The 27036-nt window shown below is 45.3% G+C and overlaps 1 protein-coding gene across 3 annotated transcripts in view; it reads left to right on the forward strand.

Annotated features, from left to right (window-relative positions):
• Window positions 1-221: 221 nt before the first annotated feature.
• LOC109259350 (zinc finger protein 211-like) overlaps window positions 222-27036 on the forward strand; it is a 51529-nt gene continuing 24714 nt past the window's right edge. The window contains exons 1-4 of one of the 3 annotated variants that reach the window (XR_008423387.1): window positions 243-560; window positions 1119-1157; window positions 1989-2115; window positions 9635-11687. Coding sequence is in view for 2 of the 3 variants with exons in the window: in XM_053906262.1 (XP_053762237.1) it covers window positions 528-560; window positions 1119-1157; window positions 1989-2115; window positions 9635-11103 (1668 nt within the window). In the remaining variant the exon portion in view is untranslated. Of the gene's footprint in view, window positions 561-1118; window positions 1158-1988; window positions 2116-9634; window positions 13623-27036 lie in introns of those variants that run through there. The other 2 variants (XM_053906262.1, XM_053906263.1) reach the window with 2 other exon arrangements.

Here is a 27036-nt window from a genome sequence, read left to right on the forward strand (position 1 = left end):
CCCTGACCTTAAAGTGCAGTTAACACTCCCAGGAATTGGCCTGCCACTGTTAAGAAGAAATGAAGTCGCTCCTCGACCTTAGAAGTATGGGGGGGTGTCACTTCCCAGAGGCCTCGCGACGCCGCTGGACCCCTTCTCCGAGACTTTCTGGGGCTCGGCAACCCCTGCCGTTGGGACTACATCACCCTGAAAACTCTGCTTTGAACGGCAGGGGCAATAACCCAATGAAAGTGCAGAAAAGGGACACTTCCGGCAGGGCGTAGCGCCTTGAGGCGGGGCTTCCGCCTTTTCCGTGGCGGTCGTTTTAGCGGTTCTGGGGTCTCCGGGCTCGGCCGGAAGGTGCGGAACACCGGCTTGGGACCCAGGCGACCGACACAGGAGGCACGAGAGGAGGCTTCGTCCCCGCTGTACGGAGGCTGGTCTGGGGTCGGGGACTTCGCTGCCCGCGAGCCCGGCCTGGACACTGCGGAGCCCGCGACCCTCCGGGTCGCTCAGCTGTCATCTCTTCACTTCGCCCACAGAGTCCGATGGCGGCGGCCGCGCGCAGGGACCCGGCTGAGGTAAACGCGCGGCCCCCGGACCCTCCCCGCCCCCCCCCCCCCCAACCCAGACCCTCCAGGCCCGAGCGCGGGGCTCCTGCTCGCGTCCCTGCGGCCCGGGTCCCCGTGTCCGGGCGGGGGAGGCGCTCGCGGGCGGGGGCCCCGTGTCTGAGCGCCGGCGTGACGGGGTGCGGGAGCGGGCTGCCGGGGAAGGGCTGCAGGGGGTTTGAACGGAAACACCCGGAAACCTGGGGTCCATCCTGCTGCCGCAGGAGACGGTTCGGGTTGAGCCGCACCTGCAGTGGCGGGCTGTGGGGTTGAAGCTCCTTTCCTAGAGCCCCGAGAGCAATGGAGAATCGCGAGGAAAAGAGAGACGTGGGTTCGAGATGTTCTCCAACGTCTGCTCGGTAGAACGGGTTGTAGGGGGCGAGGAGGGCACTGAGGCAGAGGGAGGTCTTTTTCCGAGGACACGCAGCCGGCGAGAGCCAGCCCAGAAGCCGACCAGTCAGCCCGGGATAGAAAGCCCCCCCCGGAAAATCGCCAGGGTTCGGTCCCTCAAAGACTCGCCTCTTCCCACAGGTTTCCGTGGTTGCAGAAGTGCTTTGGGAGCCTCCACAGGTAAGTGCAGGTGTATCAGTCCCTCACTGGCCCTGCCGCACATTTGGTCCAGATCTGTGGCGTCCTGTGACTCTTCACCTGCCGTTCCCCCAGCCCTTGGGTTGGGGACCCTGAAGAATTCTAGCTCAGGGTGGCGCCTAGGCCGGGGTTTATATGGTGGGATTCCCACACGGGCCCATCCGAGGAAAGAGATGCGGAAGCTCATTACGAAACAGGTGTCAGGATGTGGAACTGCTTGGGGGTGAGGCTCCGGGAATTAGGCTCCTCCTTTCTTTCTGGTGAGAGCCAAGCGTGGCAGGCCGCCAGTCGAGCTTGGAATGACTGCCTGCGAAGTTAGACATCTATCTGGAGGAGATGGAAGGTCTGGCATCCAATCTAGGTCTTAACACACTCCAGGGGCGCCTGGGTGGCTCGGTCGGTTGAGCGTCCGACTTCCGCTCAGGTCACGATCTCACGCCCGTGAGTTCGAGCCCCGCGTCGGGCTCTGTGCTGATGGCTCAGAGCCTGGAGCCTGTTTCAGATTCTTTGTCTCCCTCTCTCTCTCTGCCCCTCCCCCGTTCATACTCTGTCTCTCTCTGTCTCAAAAATAAATAAACGATAAAAAAAAATTAAAAACAAAAAAACACTCCAGCTGGTTACAGAGTGGGGCGCAGAGTGAACACAGCGATTAGTGGGAGTATAAGAAGCAGACAGCAGTGATCCCAGAGTCTGGTATCTCGTCTCATTGTGGATCTTGGGAGGACGGTGAACATGGGATAAATGTGTGAGGATGGGGATTACGGGTCTTCAGGAGCGAGGCCGTTTGTGGTTCATCTGTCTCTATCTTGGCAGGGAAGTGTTACTTTTGAGGACGTGGCCCTATATTTCTCCTGGGAGGAGTGGGATCTCCTGGATGAGGATCAGAGATGCCTGTACCACGATGTGATGCTGGAGAACTTTGCGCTCACATCCTCACTAGGTAAGGCCCTCACGCCCACCCCTGTGCCGTAGGCGGGGCCCTGCCTTTCTCCCTTCTAAGCGCAGCTTGGTCTCGCATCTGAACGATGGGTACTGGGCCTTCCCGATTCCCTGGCTGGGTGCTGTGGTTACTAGAGCTGGACTGAGTGCATACCCATTTCTCTTCCTTTATTGCCCCAATACCTGCTGCTTTAAACCCTCACAGGGAAGGATTCAGGATCAGTAGTTGTTTTTTTTTTTTTTTAATTTTTTTAACGTTTATTTATTTTTGAGACAGAGAGAGACAGAGCATGAACGGGGGAGGGGCAGAGAGAGAGGGAGACACAGAATCGGAAGCTGGCTCCAGGCTCTGAGCCATCAGCCCAGAGCCTGACGCGGGGCTCGAACTCATGGACCGCGAGATTGTGACCTGAGCTGAAGTCGGACGCTTAACCGACTGAGCCACCCAGGCGCCCCTGGGATCAGTAGTTTTGACGGTAGCCTCATGGATCTTCCCCACTGAATGGTCTAGAATGGTCTTGGCCTCCTTGTGGAAAATCGGTTGACCATATGTGCAAGAGTTTATTTCTGGAGTGTTTATTCCATTGGACTCTATTTGTCTCTATGCCAGTATCACACTGTTTTGACTACTGTAGCTTTGCAGTAAAATTTTAATTAAGAAGTATGACTCTGTCAGCTTTAGTCTTTTTTAAGATTGTTTTGGCTGTTTGGTGTCCTTGAGATTTTTTTTTCTTTTTTGTTTATTTTGAAAAGTTTTTATTTATTTATTTGAGAGAGAGAGAGTTAGGGTGTGAATGGGGGAGGGGCAGAGAGAGGGGGAGAGAGAATCCCAAGTAAGCTCCGTGCTGTCAGCACAGAGTCCCGTGCCGGGCTCAAAGTCACAAACCGTGAGATCATGACCTGAGCTGAAATCAAGAGTCAGAAACTTAACTGAGCCACCCAGGCATCGCTCCATGTGAATTTTTCCATTACTACAAAAAAAATTGGAATTTTGATAGGGATTGCATTGACTCTGTAGATGGTTCTGAGTAGTATTTGACATCTTAACAGTAATAAATCTTTAATCCATAAATATGGATGTATTCCCATTTATTAATATTTTCTTTAATTTCTTTTACCAGTGTTTTGTACTTTATTGTGTTCAAATTTTTTACTTCCTTGGTTTAGTTAATTTCTAAGTATGTTATTCTTTTGATACTATTATAAGTGGAATTGTTTTCTTAGTATCCTTTTTAGATTGTTTATTGTTAGTGTATAGAAATACAGCTGGATTTTTTTATGTTCTATTTGTGTCCTGTTGTTTTGTTGAATTCATTTTTTCTGAACATTTTTTAAACCTTTAGGCCTAGTTTTCTGTGTATAATGTATTCATAAGCAAAGATAATTTTACTTCTTCCTTTCCTTTTGGATGACTCTCCTCTTTTTTTCCCCCTTCTGTCTATAACTTCCAATATCATTATGTATAATTTTCTTCTTCCTGATCTTGGAGGAAAAGCGTTCACCATATTAGCCATGGGTTTTAATCTTTTGCTTTTATTATGGTAAGGTAGTTTTCTTCTGTTCTTAGTTTGCTGACTGTTTGCATCGTCAAAGGGTGTTAAAATTTTGATAGATGCTTTTTGTGCATCAGTTGAGATGATCATATAATTTTTTCCTCATTCTGTAATTGGATGTATTTTAATGATTAATTTTCGTATGTTGAACCATCCTTGCATTCTAGAAATAAGTCCCAGTAGGTTGTGGTGTATAATCCTTTACTGTGGCTGCTGAATTCAGTTTGCTAGTATTTTGTTAATGATTTTTTTTGCATTGATGAATCAATTATATTGGTCTGTAGTTTCCTTGTAGTGACTTTGTCTGTTTTTGATAAAGATAGGTGTTATTTCTTCATTAAGTGGTTGGTAGAACTCACCAGTGAAGCCATCAAGTCCAGGACTTTTCTTTGTCAGGAGGTTTTTGCTTAGTGATTCAGTCTCCTTACTAGTACTCTTTTATAATCTATTTTATTCCTGTTGAACTGGTAATAATGTCCCCATGATAATTTTTTATTTTACTATTTTCAGTCTTCCTTTTTTTTTCTTTCTTTTTTGCCATTCTAGGGTAAAGTTTGTCAACTTTTAAAGATTTTATTTATTTAGTTATTTTTTTTAAGTTTATTTATTTATTTTGAGAGAGAGAGTGGGGGAGGGGTGGAGAGCGAGGGAGAGAAAAGGTCCCAAGCAGGTTTCTTGTTGTCAGTACAGAGCCCAATTCGGGGCTTGATCTCATGAACTATGAGATCAGGACCTGAGCCAAAATCAAGAGTCAGATGCTTAACCAACTGACCCACCCAGGCGCCCCTTAGATTTTATTTTTAAGTAATCTCTAAACCCAGCATGGAGCTCAAACTCACAACCCTGAGGTCAGGAGTCACTTGCTCCACCTGAGCCAGCCACGTGCCCCATTTGTCAATTTTGATAGCTTTGAAAGAACCAGCTTTCAGTTTTGTCAATTTTTTTTCTTTCGTGTGTTTCTTATCTCTATTTATCTTAGCTCTAATCTTTATTATTTCTTTTTTTTTCTGCTAGCATTGGGTTTCTTTGCTCTTTTTGTAGATCTTTAAGTTGTAAAGTTAGGCTGTTGATTTGAGATCTTTTTTTTTTTTAAGTGTATTTTTTTGAGAGAGAGAGCATGTGAGCTAGTGGGGGAGGGGCAGAGAGAGAAGGAGAGAGAGAGAGACAGAGTCAGAAGCAGGCTCCAGGCTCCGAGTTGTCAGCACAGAACCTGACACAGGGCTTGAACCCACAAGCTGTGAGATCACGACCTGAGCCAAAGTGGGATGCTTAACCAACTGAGCCACCCAGGTGCCCCTTTCTGCTTTTTTAATATAAGTATTTGTAGCTATAAATTTCCCTCTTAGTGCTGCTTTTGCTGCTTCACATGATTTTTGCTAATACTGTGTTTCCATTTTCATTTGTCTCTGCATATTTTCTGATTTCCCTTGTGATTCTTCTTTGACCCATTGGTTGTTTAAAAATGATTTAATTTCCACAGATTAGTGAATTTTCCAGTTTTACTTCAGTTTTTGATTTCTAACTTTATCCCATTGTGGTTGAAAAGATGCTTTGTGTGATTTCTGTCTTTTTAAATCCAATGACACTTAATTTGCAGCTGAGCGTATGGTTTATCCTGGAAAATGCCCCCTGTGCAGTTGAGAAGAATGTATATTCTATCACTCTTGGGTAGTGCATTCTGTATATTCTGCTAGATCTAGTTGGTTTATGGTGTTGTTCACGTCCTCTATCTCCTTACTTCTGTGTGTTTATTCTATATTATCGAGAGTGGGCATTAATGTCTCCAACTATTATTTTAGAACTGTCTATTTCTCTTGTCAAGTGTCAGTTTTTGCTTCATAGGTTTTGATGGTCTGTAATTTAAAAGAGATCTTTATTTGGTCATAGGTACATAAATGTTTATAATTGTTACATATTTGTGTTTTATTTTCTTTAAAAAATGTTTTTTAATGTTCACTTACTTTTGAGAGAGAGAGAGAGAGACAGAGGTGTGAGCGGGGGAGGGGCAGAGAGAGGGAGACAGAATCCGGAGCAGGCTTCGTGCTCTGTGCTGCATCTCAGCAGGCAGTGCTCTGTGCTGACACGTGGCTCGAACTCACAGACCGTGAGATCATGACCTGAGCCGAAGTCAGACGCTTAACCAACTGAACCACCCAGGAGCCCCTATTATATTTTCTTACGTATTGAATCTTTAATTAATACAGTGTCTTTCTTTGTCTTATAACCATTTTCGATGTAAAGTCTCTATTTCTGGTATTGGTATAGCCACCCCTACTGTCTTTGGATTACTGTTCACATGGAATATGTTTTTCCAAGGTTTCACTTTCAACTTTTATTCATGTCTTTGGGTATAAAGTGGGTGTCTTACGAGCAGCATATAGTTGGATCGTGTTCTTTCCATTCTACCAATTTTGTCTTTTGTTTGCAGAGTGTAATCTATTTAGATTTATAGTAATTACTGATGAGGAGGGACCTCTGTCATTCTGCTGTTTGTTTTCTGTATGCCTTATAGCTTTTTTGTCCCTCATTTCCTGCATTACTCTCTTTTCTGTTCAGATGATTTTTTTGTAGTGAAATATTTTAAGTTGGGTGTTTTGTGTGTGTGTGTGTGTGTGTGTGTGTGTGTGTGTGTGTGTACTTTCTGGATCTCTCTCTCTCTCTCTCTCTCTCTCTTTTAGTTAACCATGGGATTATATCTAATGTGCTAAAATTATAACACAGAGTATGAATTTATGTCAGCTTAGCTTCAATCATATTTTTTAAAATTCTTCTTCTATACAGATTTGTCCCTGGTAGTTGTTGATGTCACAGAATTACATCTTCATATGTTGTATGTCCAAAAATTTAGAGCAGTAATTATTATGTATGGATTAATCTCTTAAATGTCAAGTTACAACACAATTAGCTTTTGTAATTGTCTGTATTTAATTTAACAGAGATCTTGATTTGGTCAGATGGCTTTGAGTTACCATCTAGTGTCCTTTCATTTCAACCTGAAGGACCACCTCTAGCATTTCTTGCAGGACACATCTAGTAGTAAAGAACTCCCTTGGCTTTTATGTATCTGCAAGGTCTCAATTACTGTGTCATTTTTGGAGGATGTTTTGCTGGTTATAGAATTCTGGTTGACCATTTTTTTATTTCAACACTTGAATATAGCAACCCACTGCCTCTGGCCTCAGTGGATTCTGATTAGAAATTTGATCATCTTGTTGGCGATCCCTTGTATGTGATAATCACTTCTATATTGCTGCTTTTAAGATTCTCTCTTTGCCTTTGGCTTTTGACACTTTGTTTATAATGAGCCAAGTGTGAGCCTTAGAGTTTATCCTGGTCGGAGTTCACTGAGCCTCTCAGATGTTAATATTTGTCTCTTCCGTCAGATTTGGGAAGTTTTCAGGGATTATTTCTTCAAATAAGCTCTGTGTCCTTTCGTTTCTCTCTTTTTCTTCTAGACTAATGCATTGCATATATTGGTCTAGTGATGGCCTCCCACAGGTTCTTTTGTTCTGTTTACTCCTGGTCGATGCTTTTTCTTTCTTTTCCTCAGATTCACTGATTGTTTCTTTTGCCTACTCAGAGCTGCTTTTATATCCCTCTAGTGACTTCTTTCATTCAGTTATTCTACTTTTAAGTCCCAGAATATCTTTTTGATTGTTTTTTATGTTCCCTATCTCTATTAATATTTCTGTTTTGGTCATGCAACATTTTCTTGACTTTGTCCACACTTTTTTTTTTTTTTAGCTCTTTGAGCATCTTTTAGACAGTTGTTTTGAAGTCTTTGTCTAATTGCGGCACCTGGGTGGCTCAGTCGGTTAAGCATCCGACTTTGGCTCAGGTCATGATCTTGTGGTTCGTGGGCTCAAGCTCTGTGTCAGGCGCTGTGCTGACAGTTCAGAGCCTGGAGCCTGCTTTGGATTCTGTGTCTCCATCTTTCTTTGCCTTTCCCCTGCTTGTGTGTGCTTGCGCTCTCTCTCTCTCTCTCTCTCTCTCTCTCTCTCTCTCTCTCTCGCTCTCTCTCTCTCTCTGTCAAAAGTAAATAATAAAAACATCAAAAAAAATTAAAGTCTTTGTCTAATAAGTACACAATGTGGTCTTTCTCAAGGACAATTTCTCTTGAATTTTTTTTCCCTTAGAATGTGCTAAACTTTCCTGTTGCTTTGTATGTCATGTGATTTGTTATTGTTGTTAAAAACTGGACATTTGGAGGTTGCTTTTTGTTTGTTTAATGGTTGTGGGGTGTCTGTGCTGGAGATCAGTCTGAGGTATAAACTTAAGGTCTTCTCTGTTTTTTTCTGAGACTGTGCCTTTCCCTGGGCATGTATGATGATTTTCTGTATTCCCCCATATATGTGATTGATTTGGAACATCCTAGTCCATGAATTTTTGCTTCCCAAAAGGGGAATGAGAGAAACCTGATGAAGGGAGGGGAGTAGAGGGGATAGATGTCTGTCCTTTAAATCCCCTGTAAAATCATTTTAGCCAGTGAGGGAGAGGCTTTGCAACAATGGCTGCCCATCTGTCGTCGCACCTCCAGTCATTAGAAGCAGTTTGGGCACAGATCTGTGGTGCCTGGAGGAAGGGGTCCCTGTTGCCCACCCTGGCTCTAGCAAGCTGCTGCAGAATATGTGTATGGCTGCCTGCTCTGGGGCTCAGAGCTGGAGGAGTTGGGAGGTGGATAACTTATACAATGCTCAGAGCTGAGATTGAGCAATTAAAGCAACTTAGCATATTGTAAGCCTTCAGTAGACTCTAGAGTTTCAATATAGTTATATCAGATTGATTCTGTCAGTGCCTTTGTGGTCCAGTGAAGAGACAGGTTCCTGGTGCTTGTTGTCCCACCATCTTCCCCCTAGCTGGGCCTGCAGGTACTGTTTGTAGTATCTTTCCTGTGACCGGCTGTGTGCCGAGTTGTTCCAGGCCAGTATTGGCCACTGACCCGTCCTGTCTTTCCCTTAGGATTTGGATCCTCCAGGTCTCTTGCTGGGCTCGTCCAGGTCTCTTACTCAGCTGGGGCTAGGGGAGGAGTCCTCTGTGCTTCCCAGGATGGACATAGCTCCAGTCTCCATGAGATGGGCCCAGAGAGGGCCTCACTCAGTTGAATGACAGCTGGGGGAGAGTGTGATATCAGAGCTGTGTTCAGATGACACCAGGAACCTATCGTATGTGACTTGTGTTTTGGTGCCAGTGCTGGTGGCCACAACTCACTTCCATCTTACCATCTCCATTCTTGACCTTCGCTGATGTCAGTTTTAAAAATGTTTTATTTATTTTTGAGAGAGACAGAGTGCGAGTGGGGGAGGGGCAGAGAGAGAGGGAGACACAGAATCCAAAGCAGACTCCAGGGTCCCAGCTGTCAACACAGAGCCCGACGTGGGGCTCGAACTCACGAGCTGTGAGATCATGACCTGAACTGAAGTCAGACTGACTGAGCCACCCAGGCGCCCCTGCTGATGTCATTTTTATTCTTTCTTCAGTCCTGGGCTAATGCCCACTTCTCTGGACCTTTTTTCTCACTCATTCTTCACACTCGTCTCTCCACAGTGCTTTCCAGCATTGTCGTATTCTACAGTATGCATATATCTTTTAATAATTCTTGAAAACCAGTTACTTTCTTACAGTCATATTTTCCTACATACGGACATTGACCTCTGCACAGCATCACGTGTCCCCAGTAGATGTAATCCAGCTAAAAGACATTGACAGTAGAACAAGTTGTAGAACGTGTTTCACCCCTGGCCCAACCCTTTCCTTATATGCTGTGCCTAGTGAGGCCCTCCCAATTCTGCGACCTTGGCATTCCAGTAGTGCAAAGCAGCTGTGTCCAAAACCTAATCCCAACTTCCTTTGCCTGAAAAGAGTTCTATATTCTGGTTCTGTAGTGTGTCAGATGTACCTTTGTGATGGGTCTTCCTCCTTCCCAGTAATGTCAACTTGTACTTCATCAGAACACTTCTGTGCTTTCAGGTTGTGGGCACGGAGTGGACAATGAGGAGGTACCTTTGGAAGAGAGCATTTCTGTAGGAGTGTCACAGATCAGGACTCTTGAGGCAGATTCATCTCCCCAGGAGGCCCAGCCCTTTGAGATGCACGGCCCGATCTTGAGAAACATTCTGCGCTTGGCTGAGCACCAGGAAACTTATCCTGGGGAAAAACCGTATACGTGTGGGAAACAATTCTGTTTAGCTGCCAACCTTCAACAGTATGAGGGGCAGCACACTAGAGAGGTTCCCTTCAGAAGTTATGTGGACAGAGCCTCGTTTATAAAGAGCTGTACAGTCCATGTGTCAGAGAAGCCCCTTACCTGTGAGGAGACAGGGAAGGACTTCTTAACCAGCATGGGATTTCTCCAACAACAGGTCACTCACACTGGGGAGAAGCTGAACAACGAGTGCGGGGCTATCTTTCACAATGGAAAAAGTCGTCACCACTGTGGAGAATGCAAGAAAGCCTTCAGCTGCACAGACACACTTGCTCAGGATCAGAGAGTCCTCACTAGAGAAGGGCTTTATGAATGTGGCAAATGTGGAAAAGCCTGTACCCGAAGATGTAACCTCATCCAGCACCAGAAAGTCCACACTGGAGAAAGACCTTATGAATGCAGTGAATGTGGGAAATTCTTTACCTACTACTCCAGTTTCATTATACATCGGAGGGTTCACACTGGAGAAAGGCCCTATGAGTGCAGTGAATGTGGGAAATCCTTTAGCCAAAGCTACAGCCTCAATAGCCATAGGAAAGTTCACACTGGAGAGAAACCTTATGAGTGCAGGGAATGTGGAAAATCCTTCAGTCAAAGGTCCAACCTCATTCAACATCAGAGAGTTCACACTGGAGAAAGGCCTTATGAGTGCAGTGAATGTGGGAAGTCCTTTAGCCAAAACTTCAGTCTCATTTACCACAGGAGAGTTCACACTGGAGAAAGGCCTCATCAGTGCGGCGAATGTGGGAAATCCTTTAGCCGAAGCTCCAGCCTCATTCACCACAGAAGACTTCACACTGGAGAAAGGCCTTATGAGTGCACTAAATGTGGGAAATCCTTTAAGCAAAGTTCCAGCTTCAGTTCACATCGGAAAGTCCACACAGGAGAAAGGCCTTATGAGTGTGGGGAATGCGGAAAATCTTTTAGCCATAGCTCCAACCTCAAGAACCATTGGAGAGTTCACACTGGAGAAAGGCCTATTGAGTGCAGTGAATGTGGAAAGTCCTTTAGCTGTAAATCTAACCTTGTCAAACACCTGAGAGTCCACACTGGAGAAAGGCCTTACGAGTGTGGGGAATGCGGAAAATCCTTTAGCCAAAGCTCCAGCCTCATTCAACACCGGAGAGTTCACACTGGCAAGAGGCCTACTGAGTGCAGAGAATGTGGGAAATCCTTTAGCTCCAAATCTGACTTCATTCAACACCAGAGATTCCATACTAGAGAAAGGCCTTAGGTGTACAGGGACATGTGGTTTCCTTTTAGATAATTACACTGGAGGAGGGAAGTTGTGAAGAAGCCGTCTGGCAAATTTAAGCCTATATGTCTGAAAATTCATAGTGGGGAGATCCAAGTATGTGAGAATCTATAAGGAGCTGTGTTACACTTTCTAACCTGTCCAGGGCTTTTGCCAGATTTATGTCACTGCCAGTTTCTGTGGCAGAGTTTTGTCCTCTCTACCACTCAGCAGGTTCACACAGTGTGCATCAGTTACCACCACAGTGTGCTCAGGGAAGCTCCCCCCTTTGCTGGAGGAAATCATGATTAGTCTTAGCCCTTATAGGGTCTTCATTCTCTTCTCTTGTAGAAGTTAGGGCACGGCCCTGACCCAGTTTGGGCCCAGTGGACCCAATCTGAGTTCTGCCAGTAACTTGCCGAGAAGGACTGCATTTTCAATGTGTTAGTTTTGTGTGACACTCACCTTGGATTTTCCTATCTTCCAAGTCACCAACCTGGGAATTCCCTGCCTCATACTGCTTTGGATTTTGCAATAATGAAGACATTATTGCTGGGGCGCCTGGGTGGCTCAGTTGGTTAAGCGTCCGACTTCGACTCAGGTCATGATCTCGCGGTTTGTGAGTTTGAGCCCCACGTCAGGCTCTGTGCTGACAGTTCAGAGCCTGGAGCCTGCTTCGGATTCTGTGTCTCCCTCTCTCTCTGCCCCTCCCCTGCTCATGCTCTGTCTCTCTTATGTCTCAAAACTAAATAAAACATTAAAAAAAAAAAAAAGACACTATTGCTTAAGCCACCTTTGATCTTGGGGTTCTATGCACTGCGTGAGGTGATTTGAAAACACCTGGGCTCTGCCAGCATTAAGGAGTGAACCGCTTTCGTGGGGTTCCCAGTACTTTGTGTGCCTCAGAGATGACAGTTTGATGAAAGAATATAGCTCTCTTTCCAGCTTTGGCCTAATTTATGCTGTTGCCCAAGGTCTCCTAGGAAAGACTGCAGGGCCTTGTCTTAATTTGGGGACTGGGTATCGAGATTTTTTGGTGGGCTCAGAACACTGAAGAGTCAGGAAGTTCACAGCATCCAGTGCTTCTGAGAACAACATGAATTGTTTTTCTTTTTCACGGTGGATGTCCCATAATGCTCAGTGTTGATGGAATTCTCTGCCCCAGTCCTACAAAGGAGCCATGTGCCCTGATACCCAGAATTCACTAGGCTAGTGTCATGGTAAGAATACAGGGCCCTGGGGCAACTGTAATTGGTATAGAAACACTGCAGTGGAGGGGACTGCAGCTAAGTAGACAGGACATGCCCCTTCTCAAATTGTATCAGAATGCTCCGATGACTGTGAATCTGCAGTGTTAGTGTGCACAAATCCTCAGGACCTCCAGGTACATGCATCTTTGCAGCTGAGGTCTTTGTCAAAGAAAATCTATTGGTTTTGTGGATTCCCATAGGCGTTCTGGTATGTTCACCTAAAGGCCATTTCTACGCAGATAGGAAAATAGGCATACAGAGAAAGGAGATCCCTTAATCTGTTGATGTGGCTCTGTGACTGAGCCAGCATTCTTGTTGACTCAGGTGGAATAGATTTAACTGCTCATAAATATTTGCTACCACTGAAGGCAAATCTGCTTTTCCAAGGTCATCAGGCAAGAGAGAGAGTCAACATAGAGCCGCCAAACCTAATTTTATGAAAAAAGTGGGAGATCTAAGGGTGGTTTTTTTTAAACTCTTTTGTAGAACTTTATTCAGGTATAGTTGACATGCAATATATTGCACCTATTTGAGGTGTACAGTTAAGTTTTGACATACGCATAAACCCACAGAACCTCATCATAATCATAATGAACATGTCCATCACCCCTAATGTACCTCATGTTTCTGATCTGTCTTTCCCCTGTTCAGGCAACCACTGACTTCCCTTCATTTATAATAAATTAGTTTGTATTTTCTAGGATTTTCTATTATCTGAGTCATAAAATGTTTTTTTTTTCCTTGTTTGATTTATGATTTGTAATTATTTTGAGATTCTTCAGTGATGCTTATATAAGTATTTCACTCTTTTTATTGCTGTGTAACATCTTTTCTATGGATATACCATTTGTTTATCCATTCATCTTTCAGGAGTCTTTTAGGTACCTCGTTTTAGCTATTGAAAATAAAACTGCTGGAACATTTGTATGTATGTATGTATTTTTCACTTCTCTTGTGTTAGTCACTCAAAGTAAAATGCCTGAGTCAAAGGGTAAGTGAATGTTTAACTTCTAAAGAAACCGCCAGACTGATCTAAAATGATCGTTTGCTTTTGCATACCTACCAGGAGTGCATGAGAGTCCCAGTTCTTTCACATCCTTGCCAGGACGTGGTATCAGTCTTTTCGTTCAGTCTTTGGAATTTACCCATTTAATAAGCAAGCAGTAATTTTAATTGCATTTCCTTAAGGATTTATGATGTTGAACATTTTTCTCTTGTATTTATTTGCAATCTGTAGATCTTCTTGATAAAATGTCTGTTTGTATCTTTTGCTTGTTTTTGTTCCTTGGGTGCTTTCCTGCTGTATACAATGTAATGGCCACCCCCCCCCACACACACACACTTTTTAAGTTTAATCTGCACTATTTACATATTCTCCAACATATTCTTCAATCTAGGCTTTCAATAATACAGCGTAGTCCTGGTTCGCAGTGTCTTTCAAGTTCTCTGGGGTGAGTACTCCCACTGTGGCTGATTTCAGACTGCCAGTGTGATGTCACCGAGCACAGTCGGGGAGAGTTGCTAGAGGCGCAGCATTGTTTCCGCCATCCTGAGCCAGCGGCCGCATGTAACCTGTAGAGCACTGATGATAATAAAACACAGTAAAACGATTTAGGAATCGACAAGTCTGGAAGACTTGGTTTTGTTTTTTTTTAAATTTTTTTTCAACGTTTTTTATTTATTTTTGGGACAGAGAGAGACATAGCATGAACGGGGGAGGGGCGGAGAGAGAGGGAGACACAGAATCGGAAACAGGCTCCAGGCTCCAAGCCATCAGCCCAGAGCCTGACGCGGGGCTCGAACTCACGGACCGCGAGATCGTGACCTGGCTGAAGTCAGACGCTTAACCGACTGCGCCACCCAGGCGCCCCTGGAAGACTTGTTTAATAGAGGTGTCGTTGGCAACACATAAGCCGCACATAGTTCAGAGTATACTTTAATGTTTTGATACATGCTTAACATCCCTAAAACCAAACATTTCATTGGAAACATAACGGAAGATGTATCATATTGACAATAGTGCAGTTAGATACTTCAGTTCAAGAAACAAAACAAAGCAGGAAAGATATTTGAAGTACAGGAAATTCTTGGAAAAAAGTCAAACTTTGAAAATGTTTTCTCACAAAGGATCAGAAAGAATGCAAATTAACAGTTGAGATGCAATTTGCCAACGGTTTATTTCAGGGTCAAAGCCTGTTTTTATTCTAAACCCTCTGGGAGTTTGTATGTTCTTGTTGACAGAAAAACTGTAAGTAATCCAATGTAATTCTCAGCTTCGGGTTCTATAAAATGATTGGAGAATTTCAACAAATTTAAAAACATTCAGAGGAAATGTTTATAGTTTAAAGTGTTACTATGCTCCCCACATTCTCGATTTTATCACCCATATTTAACTGAGGAGCAGACCTTAGCCCCTAATTTCTAAAGTTTTACAGTGCATATAAACTTAAGGTTTATTGCAGTCTCTCCCGTTTCAGTTGTCTATATTTGGTATGTTTTGTAACAAGAAGTACAAGTAGCACTGATGTTTGGAGAAGATAATAGTCTGTTGTCCCCTTAACCTCCGGCACAGGGGTGGAGCTCAGGGAACAGATCTTTCTAGCTATAATCGCGGCTCTCTGCAGGCATCTGGCAGGGGTGAAATGTATTTGTGTGATGATCCTCATGTATTTGAATGAAAATTTTAAAGTAAGTTCAAAGATGAAATAAGAACGAAAGGAAGGGGGTAGACAAGAGTCAATAGGCAAAACAACAATTGAATCAACTAAATAAGAGAAAATAAACTGGTAAGGGGCCAGAAATCATTTTGAAGATCTATCAAAAAATATATTTAATATACAAATTAGATACGGTTCATTGACTTGGAGTAGGAAGTAAGCAATTTTGTTTACATCTGAGAAAGCACAGTAGATACTTAAGAGTCCTCAGGGGTGGGGGGGCAGGGTAGCTCAGTCGGCCGAGGGTCTGACTTTGGCTCAGGTCATGATCTCAGGGTTTGTGAGTTTGAGACCCACATTGGGCTCTGTGCTGTCAGCGCAGAACCTGCTTTAAATCCTCGGTCTCCCTCGCTGTCTGTCCCTTCCCCGCTCATGCTCACTAGTTCGTCCTCTCTCTCTCTCTTCAAAAATAAACGTTAAAAAGGGGCTCCTGGGTGGCTCAGTCAGTTAGGCGTCTAACTTCAGGTTGGTCATGATCTTGCAGTATGTGGGTTTGGGCCCCGCATCAGGCTCTGTGCTGACAGCCTGGAGCCCGCTTCAGATTCTCTCTCTCTGTCTCTCTCTCTCTCTGCCCCTCTCCTGCTCTCTCTCTCAAACTAAACATTAACTTTGTTTTAATTAATAAAAATAAATTCAGATATAATTCACACCAAAAAAAAAAAAAAAAGCCTGTTTAAAGTATAGTTCAGGGGTGCCTGGGTGGCTCAGTTGGTTAAATGTCTGACTTCGGCTCAGGTCATGATCTCACAGTTCGTGGCTTCGAGCCCCATGTCAGGCTCTGTGCTGACAGCTCAGAGCCTGGAGCCTGTTTCAGATTCTGTGTCTCCCTCTCTCTCTGACCCTCCCCCACTCACACTCTGTCTCTCTCTGTCTCTCAAAAATGAATAAATGTTAAAAAGTAATAAATTATAAATTATAAAAGAATCCTCAAAGGTAGGGCATCTGGGTGGCTTAGTCAGTTAAACATCTGATTTGATCTCCACTCAGGTCTTGATCTCAGGGTCATGAGTTCAAGCCCCGCGTCGGACTCAGCACTGGGCATGAAGCCTACTGTAAAAAAAAAAGAATGATCAGAGGAATGGCAGCTCATGGTAGGTTACTGCTACCTTGGTCCCATCCATTAAAGCCCCTATACTCACGTAATTGAAATGAATGAAGCCATTCAGTTGTCCACTGGCAAATGTTTTGCCGTTCTATATATCCTATTCAGTGTCTATTTCAACAACCTTTCAATCACATCCACCCAGAAAGGTGAATTCAACAGTTAATCACTTTCAAAGGAGCACAATACACCTTTACTCAGTTGCCCATGGGATATCTTAGAAGTTCAGCCATCACACATCACCAATACTGGCAGAACTCTAATTGGACTCGGCTGTCCCCAGGCACCCATTTATAGCACTACACTGAGGACCTGCTCCTGTGAGGGAGCATACTAGACACACAGGACATGCAAATAATCATTGTTGCACTTACAGAAGCAGATGGACTGTTGCCCTCCCCCATGAAGTTCAGGGTCATGCCACCTCAGTGGAAGTCCTGGATTCATCTAGTGTGCCTAAGAGCCACTCTCTTCCTGACATAGTTACAAGGCAACTCCCAATTTTGTCAGTTTGGATCAGTCTCAAGCCAAACCTAGTGAAACCTAGGAATGCCTTTGGGCATTCCTTGTTCCTCTTCTTTCATCCGTCCTTGTCGATCTTGCCCCAGCCCTGATTGGATTGGGATGGAGGCCAGGTCAAGGCTTGAGTTTTTATTGTGACAAATGATCATCTCACCATCAAATGCCCCTCTGGCTATCTGTCAGAGTTATTTGGTACCTTGATAAATGTTGATTTGCTTAGCCTACGCCACAAGCTTTGCCAAATATTCCTGGCTATAAAGGGTACTTAATTTCTAATGCCTGTGATAATCTCACTCAAAGTAGAGAGATCGTGGCTCCAGGACTTACACCCACAACAGTGTGAATAGCAGAGTGGCCGAGAAAGACTAAAACTGGACTTACCTGACAAGAAATCCCACTAAGGAATGCAGGTTCCCTCCAACCACACAGTCACCCAGTCCACACTAAGCCAACGTGGTCAGTGTGCTCTCAATGCCTTTAGTTATAGCGCTCGCACAGAACAAATGCTATTGCCCGGCCTTCTGGCTTCTCATAGTTTGGCTATACCTTCTTGGGATACATAATAGCATGTCCCTGGAACACTGCAGGCCATGAGCAGACCATCTGGCAATGCAACAGCCATCTAGCTATATTTTGGCACACTGACACCCATAGTTAAATGGCCTTTTAAACACCACTGCCATAGCCAACCACTAGTTAGCACCCTAATTTTGTTCCCATCACACTGGCAAAATTCTGTATAGCAGGACATGTCATAAGTTTCCCTCTCAACTGCCTGGCCATGTTGAAGCCTATTCAGATGATCTTAAAGAAACTTTGGCCATAGCACTATCCACAACCTATTGACCTATTTGGCTGGACACATTTCCAAATCTAAACCTCGATTGTTCTCCTGGCCTTCCCTTTAAAAACTAACTCCAAGGACACCTGGGTGGCTCAGTTGGTTAAGTGTCCAACTTGATTTTGGCTCAAGTCATGCTCTGTGTCAGACTCTACACTGACAGCATGGATCCTGCTTGGGATTCCCGCTCTCTCTCTCTCTCTCTCTCTCTCTCTCACTCTCCCTCCCTCCCACTTGTGCTTGCTTGCTCTCTCCCTCTCTCTCTCAAAAATAAATAAATAAATAAATAAATGTAAAAAAAAAAAAAAGAAAAGAAAAGAAACAACTCCCAACTAGTCAGGATGATCACTATAATGTCCCGACCAAAATGCTTCCTGACAGCATAGAAATTCTTGGTTCTCAGGTCAAATGCTAAGACCAAGATTGTAGCCCCAAGGACCATTTTTCCAAATATGCCTCACTTCTGTAGGCATATTTGCTCCACCTCAGACTTCTCTTAATTTGACCTGCCCCATCACCATTTGGGGGCTAAACATCACCTTTTGACCTTCTTCCAAAAAAAAATGTTCTGGGTCTTGATTGTGGTTGTAGTTACACGAATCTACCCATGTGATAAAATCACACAGAACACACACACACACACACACACACACACACACACACACACACACATGTAAAATGATAACTCTGAAAAAGGTCTGAAGATTGAACCAATGTCCAGTTCCTGGGTTTGACATAAAGATCATGTCAGATGTTACCAGGGGGAAACTAAGCAAAAGGTAGTCTGCACTGTATTTGCGACTTCTCATGAATCTATAATTATTTCAAAATAAAACATTTTAAAAAATCATGTGTTTGTCTTGCTGAATCCCTCCCACAACTTCCCAGAATAGTCAGAATAAAATCCAAATTTCTAGTCATAGCCTACAAAACCATGTTTATCTGCCCCTTTCCCCTCATCCCTCCATCCATCACTCTCTTCCTTTACTGGCCCTACTGGCCTTCCCCTGATTCCACCACCAAGCCAGGCTCTCACTAGCCTCAGGGTCATGTACATGCTTTTCTCTTTGCCAAGAATTTTTCCTCATCTTTGCACCTGGATGGGATCTTTACTGGGCTCCATAATATCATCTGTTATTTAGTGTCTGCTTCCCTTTCTGTTCTGTACAGTTTAGTGCCCATTTTTCCACTTTTACAGACATGAATCCTGAAGCCTGGGGACAGTGGACATGACCAAGGTCAGCCGGTTGGTAATGGGCACAGCTTAGATGATTTAGAGTCTTGGTCTGTCCCGAGTCAGGCACTTAGCTACTTGCCCACCTTACCCCTCTTCACATGTGAACTGGAAGGAGATAAGAGGATAAAGAGCCAAATTGACTGAAGAATCAATCTCCTTTTCCCACCTGTCCTGTCCCAGACCCTGCCCCGTCTGCTTCACTTTAAATGAGCTTCACCATTTCCTGGTAAGGAAATTCTGGCCTTTCTTTGAAGTTCCTACCAGCCTCCATACATCTGCCCTCCAGTCACATTGTTGGTTCCCCCAACAATGGTCACCTGTGCATCCTTCTTCTTGTCCCTTGACTTACCCCTGTGTGTATCTTCCTGCCTCATCCCTGAACTTTACCTGCCACCTCCTGTCACATGCCTCAGAGCCCAGTAACTTCAGGATCTCACGTCCATGCCTGACTGAGGCCGCTGAAGCTGCCACCCATGCATCTCCTGCTGGGTCATCACATAGATTTCCCCTCTTTGGGGACTACAGGAAAACCTTGGATTGCAAGTAACTTGTCCTGCAAATGTTCCACAAGATGAGCCAACAGGTCTAAGAAATTCTAACTTGATAAACGAGTGATGTCTTGCAATACGAGTAGTCCATGACACTGAACATTACATGATCACAACTGCGCTGATGGTTCCTGAAATTCGCTTTGACGTTTGGGTGCTTTGGATTACAAGCGTGTTTCCAGAACGAATTATGCTCGGAAACCAAGCATACTGTACTTGTATCTAGATCTTGATACTCTACGTTCATTTTCTTTATGGATTCGATAATGATGTTTAGTGGCATTATGTGTTAGTCACGGTTTCAGAAACATGAAGCAGAAGAATATCCTTGCCTACAGGCGGGTCACGACCTCAGCTCTTTTATGCTTCCTACTGCATTCTTGGATCTTTTGTCTTTCAGATGTCATCTTCAGTCTGTCATCTGACTCACCAATTCTTTCAATATCTCATTCTCCTATTTATTCTACCCAGTCCTATCTTTATAAACATTTTCCATGACTGATATTTTCCCAATTTTTGTTAGCATATCTTCTTCCTGTGGCCTTTGTCTTTCCTCATCTCCTTGATTATTTTACCTTCTTATTTGAATTTCTTTGTACTTCTCTTCCATCACTGTTTTCTAGATGTCATATGTCGTTGACTACGATCTTTGTGATTTTTGTGATTTTTCCATATCTAATTACTTTTCCCAGGATGTGTGCATTGCCCTGTCTCACGTGTGTCTGGAGGAAAGGCCAAGGTCCGTGTGCTGATGCAGGGAGTACGAAACAAGGGGAGGGGGGCAGGGAAGGGAGCCCAGCTCCCGCTACACTAGGCAACCAGGAGTTTGCATCTCAGCCCGGCCAGGGTGGAGGCGTCATCCAAACTGTCATCCCAAAGGTTGGGGGAATGAGAGAGGATGGACAACAGCGCAGGGACAGCTGGCCAGCCTGACTGACGGCTCCTTAAATCCTCTTGCCTGGTATCAGTGCCTATTCCAGCACCACAGAGGGAAGCTGGTACAGGAAGGAAGGTAATGGCTATCCCGAGGCCATGAAGGTGGGAAAGGAAACCACTTTTGTTTCTTTTTTTTTTTAATGTTTATTTTTGAGAGAGAGAGAGCAGGGGAGGGGCAGAGAGAGAGAGGGAGAGAGAGAATCCCAAGCAGGCTCCATGCTGTCAGCTCAGAGCCCAATGTGGGGCTTGAACCCATGAACCGTGAGATCATGATCTGAGCTGAAGTCAGATGCTTAACTGACTGAGCCCCCCAGGCGCCCCTAAAGACACTTTATTTCATATATATTGTTGATTTCATTAACCCAGGCACCCCAAAAACACTTTTCTTTAACTTGTCATCCCTGCATCTCTGTGCTTGATCTCCCCATGTTGTGGAACAGGACTCTGAAAGTTGCTGTTCTCTGTGCTTCCCTCTAACTTCTCATTTCTCTACCTCAATTTGGGGGGGAGGGCAGCAGCCCTTGCAAGGTCCCTACCTCTCCTGGCCCCTGAGGCTGTCTTGACGTTTCTGCTCTATAAACCCTTCTGTGGTTCATTTGACTCTGTCCCTCCTGCGGCTGCCGGGTCAGTTTAGCTCACACCCTCTCTCACCTGGAATATTCATTTCAAACAGATGCATAATTAATGAGAACTTACAAGTGTCCAGCTGTACATAAACCACTCAGGATGCAGTGCAGGAAAAAAAAAAATTCTGTCTGTGAGTTGGTTCAATTCCAGAGTGACAGATAAGAAGACAAGTGGGAAGAGTATAGTTTGTCTGCTGGAGATCGTCGCTATGGAGAAAACTGAAGCAGAGGGTGACCAAAGACCTCCTGGTGGGAGGGGTCCCGAGACGCGAGGAAACGTGTCCAGCGCAGCCTAGGAGAGAAGAGCAGAGAGCTGTGGGTCCCTCCCCCAAGGGGCAGAGGGAGGGGACAATGAAAGACCCACCGTGGGAGTGAGGCCACCAGGTCCTGGAACTGTGGGGGCCTGTGAGGCTTCGGCAGAGCAAGCAAAGGGGCAGACAGGCCACTGGAGCCAGAGCGACAGGGTCTCCAGGCCACTGTCAGGATGCCGGTCACACTGTGTCCGTGACCCTCAGAATGCGGTCTGAGGGTGCCGCCGTCCTCCACACTGGCTCCTGTCTTGGGCTCCTGTCTACGCAGAGAGTAAGTGTATAAACTCAGGGCGAGGTGACACACGTTTTCTGTCTGTTGAATCTGATGACGTAAAAGCCCCTGTATTTCGTGTGCCTTTGTTTTCGTGTTGGTTTCGCATCTCTGCTAATTCATTTCTCTTGCATTTTGTGAAACGGTGGGTCTGTGACATGTTGGGGCGTAGGGAGGTCTTTTACCTTCACCAAGGGCGGCCTGCACCCTGGCAGATTGATTCTGGAAGCCATCGGGGAGCTTCAGCAGAGGGGGGACGTGGTCAGGTGGTTATAGAGGGTCCCCGGAACGGCTGCTTTGAGGAGAGAAAACTGGCAGGTGGAGAGGAGGCCAGACAGGAGCCGATCCCCGCCAGTGAGGTGTGATGGGGGCTGTGCAGCAGTCGAAGTGGTTTGACTCCGGAAATGACTTGAAAGTGGAGGACAGACGGACGATGTTTGGACTGCCTGACAGGTACCTTCCGTCAAAAATCCATTCCATCTGCTTCCCCGAGTCTCTCTCATCTTGTACGGGGTGGTCGCTTCCTCTACAAAGAGTTGGGACACAGAAGAGCCCAGTTTCCCAAAATCTATTGCTGCCACTCTCCCCTCCCCCTGCCCCCCAGTGGGTACACGGTGGCCTTCCCAGCCACATTTCAAACCAGGGGCCTGTCACTATTGTTAACTCCGCCCTCCCTGACGGTGAGTCTCAGCCATGCTGTGCTTTCTCGACATAAAATAAGAACCCAGCTCCCTTCCCGCTAAAATAATGTTTGTTTCAGTCCCTGCGGTCTTTTTGCTGAACTAGGAACCTCTCCTCTGGGGTCCTGGGGCACCCTCCAACTCACTGCCTGGGATTGACACAGGAAGAGAGAACATTAACCTTGTTCTCTGCCACACTTGCAATCCACAAATCTAGACAATTAGCATCAGCAACTTTGTGTGAGACTCGCTTAAGACAAAACTTGGCGGGAATTTATGTGAGACTAACGTTAATCTTTGCATCCCCCACTCAGTGTGTGTTGTTACATTTCACTGCAGAAATACTAGGATTTGATTGTGGCTGGTTGTCCCAGCCCCAGGGGCGTAACCTAATAACGTATCAGAGAGCTGGAGCTGGGGCGGGATTCCATCGGCAGGCAGATTGTATCCAATCACATCTGTAAATGCATCCCTGACCCCAGACCCTATAAGAGGGAGGAGCCTCCGGAAGGCCCGTCAGATGAGCCCTGTGCAGAGTGTGAGTCACACCGCAGCTCGGCGTTTAGCCCAGGCTCGCCCGGTTTGAAGTTCAGTCTTCCTGAGGTGAGTGTTCAGAACAGAAGGAAATTTTCTGATTTTGTGTGTGTGTGTGCACGTATGTGTACGTAGGCATAGCTCGGGGCGTGGGGGGAACATTCCTAGGTGCAAAGTTATGGGGGTCCCTCAAGTGTGAGGGATGGTCTATTGTTTCAACAGTTCTGTGTAAAAACCTGGGTGGATTGGGGCGCCTGGGTGGCTCAGTCGGTTGGGCATGTGACTTCGGCTCAGGTCATGATCTTGTGGTTGACTGAGTTCGAGCCCCTTGTCCGGCTCTGTGCTGACAGCTCAGAGTCTGGAGCTGCTTCGGATTCTGTCTGTCTGTCTGTCTGTATCTCTCTCTCTGCCCCTCCCCCACTCGTGCTCTGTCTCTCTCGCTCTCAAAAATAAACAATAAAAAAAAAAACCTGGGTGGATTGCAGGAGACTTCTCCTGGGAAAGTCTTTTTTTTTTTTTTTTTAAGTTTATTTATTTTTGAGAGAGAGAGAGGAAAAGCTCAAGCATGAGGGGGGGAAGGGCAGAGAGAGAGAGAGAGAGAGAGAGACACTGGGAGAGAGAGAATCCCAAGTAGGCTCCATGCTGTCAGTGCAGAGCCTGCTGAGGGGCTCGAACCCACAAATCTTGAGATCATGACCTGCACCAAAATCGAGAGTTGGATGCTTAACTGATGGGGAGCCACCCAGGCGCCCCTCGTGGGAAAGTCTTTTTGTGTGGCTCTGTTATCTTGTTAATTTTATGTTTCTTGGTAATTTACTTTTATTACGTCTTGTGAACGTGTTGGCTCACGGCAGATTGGGATGAATAGGTTGGAGCTGAAATTTAAAGGATGGGTGTCATAGGGTGCCTGGGTGGCTCAGTCAGTTAAGTGGCCACCTCTTGATCTCCGCTCAGGTCTTGATCTCAGGGTCACGAGTCTGAGCCCTGAGTTGGGCTCCGCACTGGGCGTGGCACCTACTTAAAAAAAAAGTAAAGGGTGGGTACTAGGTATTTAGCAGACTTTTACTGAGTGCTTATCATATGCCAGCGAATGCTCTATTATGTATTAACTCTTTTAGCTCCCATGGCAAGTCTGGGTGCTGGGTATTATCAGAGATCAGAGTCCTCATGACACAGACAAGAACCTGATGGCTAATATGTCTGGGGTCACACAGCTTGTAAATGCCCGATTCCAGATTAAGAACCCTGGCAGGATGAGCACCTGGGTGGCTCAGTCAGTTAAGCATCTGCCTTCAGCTCAGGTCATGATCTCCCGGTTTGTGAATTGAAGCCCCTCTGTGCTGACAGCTCAGAGCCTGGAGCCTGCTCCGGATTCTGTGTTTCCCTCTCTGTCTGCCCCTCCCCACCGCTCATGCTCTGTCTCTCTCTCTCTCTCTCTCAAAAACAAAGAAAACATTAAGAAAAAAAAAAAAAGACCCCTGGAAGGCTGGAGTTTGTTTTGTTTTGAGATATAATTGATGTATAACATTATGTTAGTTTCAGGTGTACAACATATGATTCGATATTTGCATACACTGCAAAATGATCACCACAATAAGTCTTGTTAACATCCATCCCCTTCCATAGTGTCATTTTTTTTCTCTTATGATGAGAACTTTTAACATGGCAGTCAGGGTTTTAATTCCAAAGTCTTAGCCATAGTAGTGTTCCACAGCTGTGTCTGTGCAGGATTGAGTGCATGTCTACAAGTGTGAGCGTGTGGTCCGTGTGCGCCTGGGATAATCCGGAAATGAAACTTGTGGGGAGGCCCAGAAGAAGAAGGGGGCATGGATTCTACAGGGAAAAAAAAGAGGGAGGGAGGCCAGTGTACCTGGGTACAGAGAACCAGCCACCACACCTAAGGTGGGGCCAGAGGGTGAGATGGCCCAGGCAAGGCCTCCTGAGACCAGGAAGGACTTGGTACTTTTCTTTAATGCAACAGGTAGGCATAGAAGGAGTCAGGTGGAGTGTGACCTGAGCATATGGGCATTTAATAAAAGTTGACTAGAAGCTTTGTGATAAACGGATTAAGAAAAGACAAGAATGTATTCACCGTTCTATGGGGTTTTCCCCAGAATCCTCCTGGCCTCATTAACTGACAGGATCAGGGTGGCTAGTCTGATTAGAGCTTGACACAAAAGCACAAAATGGCATCAACGAACAGAAATTAATCAGGTCTTTGTGTGCCCACATACCAACCCTACCACTCATTTTCTGAATTTGTGGTGTGAAATTTGCTGTTTTAAAAAAATACAAATTTGGAGGGGCGCCTGGGTGGCTCAGTCGGTTAAGCGGCCGACTTCGCTCAGGTCATGATCTCACGGTCTGTGAGTTTGAGCCCCTCGTCGGGCTCTGTGCTGACAGCTCAGAGCCTGGAGCCTGTTTCAGATTCTGTGTCTCCCTCTCTGTCTGACCCTCCCCCGTTCATGCTCTGTCTCTCTCTGTCTCAAAAATAAATAAACATTAAAAAAAATTTTTTTTAAATAAAAAAATACAAATTTGGGCGGGGGGGGGGGGGTCGCCTGGTGGCTAAGCGTCCGACTGGTCGGACTGGTTGCCTGGTCGGTTAAGCGTCCGACTTCCTTTCCGGTGATGATCTCAAGGTTTTGTGAGATTGAGCTCTGAGCTGGCAGCACAGAGCCTGCTTGGGATTTTCTCTCTCTGCCCCTCTCTCTGCCCCTCCTTCACCTGCACTGTCTCTGTCTCTCTCAAAATAAATAAGTAAACTTTTTAAAAACTATAAAAATACAAGTCTTTGAAATTTTAACCATCCATAAAATGGGAGGACACAAAAATAGAGCAACAATATGGACGTAGAATTAAATCTTTCATTCATTCAGCATCCCAATGGTGTGGCTACAGTTACCCAGATAATGTGATTTGTAGCCAGAAATCAATATGGAGAAATGCAAACTCAATTTCATCTCTGCTGGATCCTACCCTTGGGTGGAAGAGAACAGGAATCAGAAATAGATCAACATAAAATTATAGCTCTGAGAAAAGCAGTGAAGGAAGGAATGTTTTTCATAAGGAAGGGGAATCATTGATAGGGAAAAAAACCAGTAAGAGAAAGTTTCCTAAGGAATGTATCTTTGGACTGACACAGAGGGGATACCTGGAGGGAAGGAGGTGGAGAAGGTGGGTGAGTGGGTTGTGCAAATGTCTGTGTCTGATGTAAGAGGAGTTTCCAACACAGGATGAGATCATTTGTATGGATTCCTTTCTCTTCTATTTCATTCGCTTTATTCTCAACTTTTTCTAATATTTTGTTATTTATTCTGAGAGAGAGAGAGAACAGGCAGAGGAGGAGCAGAGAGAGAGGGAGAGGGAGAATCCGAAGCAGGCTCTGTGCTGTCAGTGTAGAGCCCGAGGAGGGATCGATCCCACAAACCGTGAGATCATGACCTGAGCTGAAATCAGGTCGGATGCTTAACTGACTGAGCCGTCCAGGTGCCCCTAAAATTGAACATTTTTATTGAAGTGTAATGCACATACAGAAAAATGAAAAAGTGGAAGTAGATAGCTTGGGGGATTTTTACAGAGAAACTCTCCTGCATAAACGACCTCCAAGATCAAGAGGTGGAGGGGCGCCTGCCTGGTTCAGTCGGTAGAATGTGTGACCCTAATTTCAGGGTCATGAGTTCAAGCCCCAAGTAGGGTTTGGAGCCTACTTTAAAAAAAAAAAAAAAAAAAAAACAGACCAAGAGGTGGAATACTGCCAGCGGAAACTGCGAGTAGAACATCTCACAATTCTGTTTAGTTCTGGGGTGGGGTCCTCCTATGCAGCCCTCCATGTGTGTACCTATCCCAGTATCTACTGTGGTTCCCCAAAGTAACCAACTTCTTAAATAATATTGATAGTATTATGCTTTTTTTGTTGTTGTTTTTAGTTTATTTATTTATTTTAGAGAGAGAGAGAGTGAGTGAGCAGGGAAGATGCAGACAAAGAAGGAGAAAGAGAAAGAATCCCAAGCAGGGTCCGGACTCCAAGTGCAGAGCCAGACACCGGGTTTGAACTCACAAACCGTGAGATCATGACCTGAGCCCAAGCTGGATGCTTAAACCGACTGAGCCAACCAGGCGCCCTTTGTGGGTTTTTTTTTTTTTTAATGTTTATTTATTTTTGAGAGAGTGAGAGAGAGGCAGAGTGCAAGCAGGAGAGGAGCAGTGAGAGAGGGAGACACAGAATCCAAAGCAGGCTCCAAGCTCTGAGCTGTCGGCACACAGCCTGATGCGGTGCTTGAACCCACAAACTGTGAGATCGTGACCTGAGCCGAAATTGGCAGCTTAACCCACTGAGCCACCCAGGGCACCAATTG

The sequence above is a fragment of the Panthera pardus genome, unplaced genomic scaffold, assembly GCF_024362965.1.
Source record: "Panthera pardus isolate Hobbes unplaced genomic scaffold, ASM2436296v1 HiC_scaffold_18, whole genome shotgun sequence".
NCBI lineage: Eukaryota > Metazoa > Chordata > Mammalia > Carnivora > Felidae > Panthera > Panthera pardus.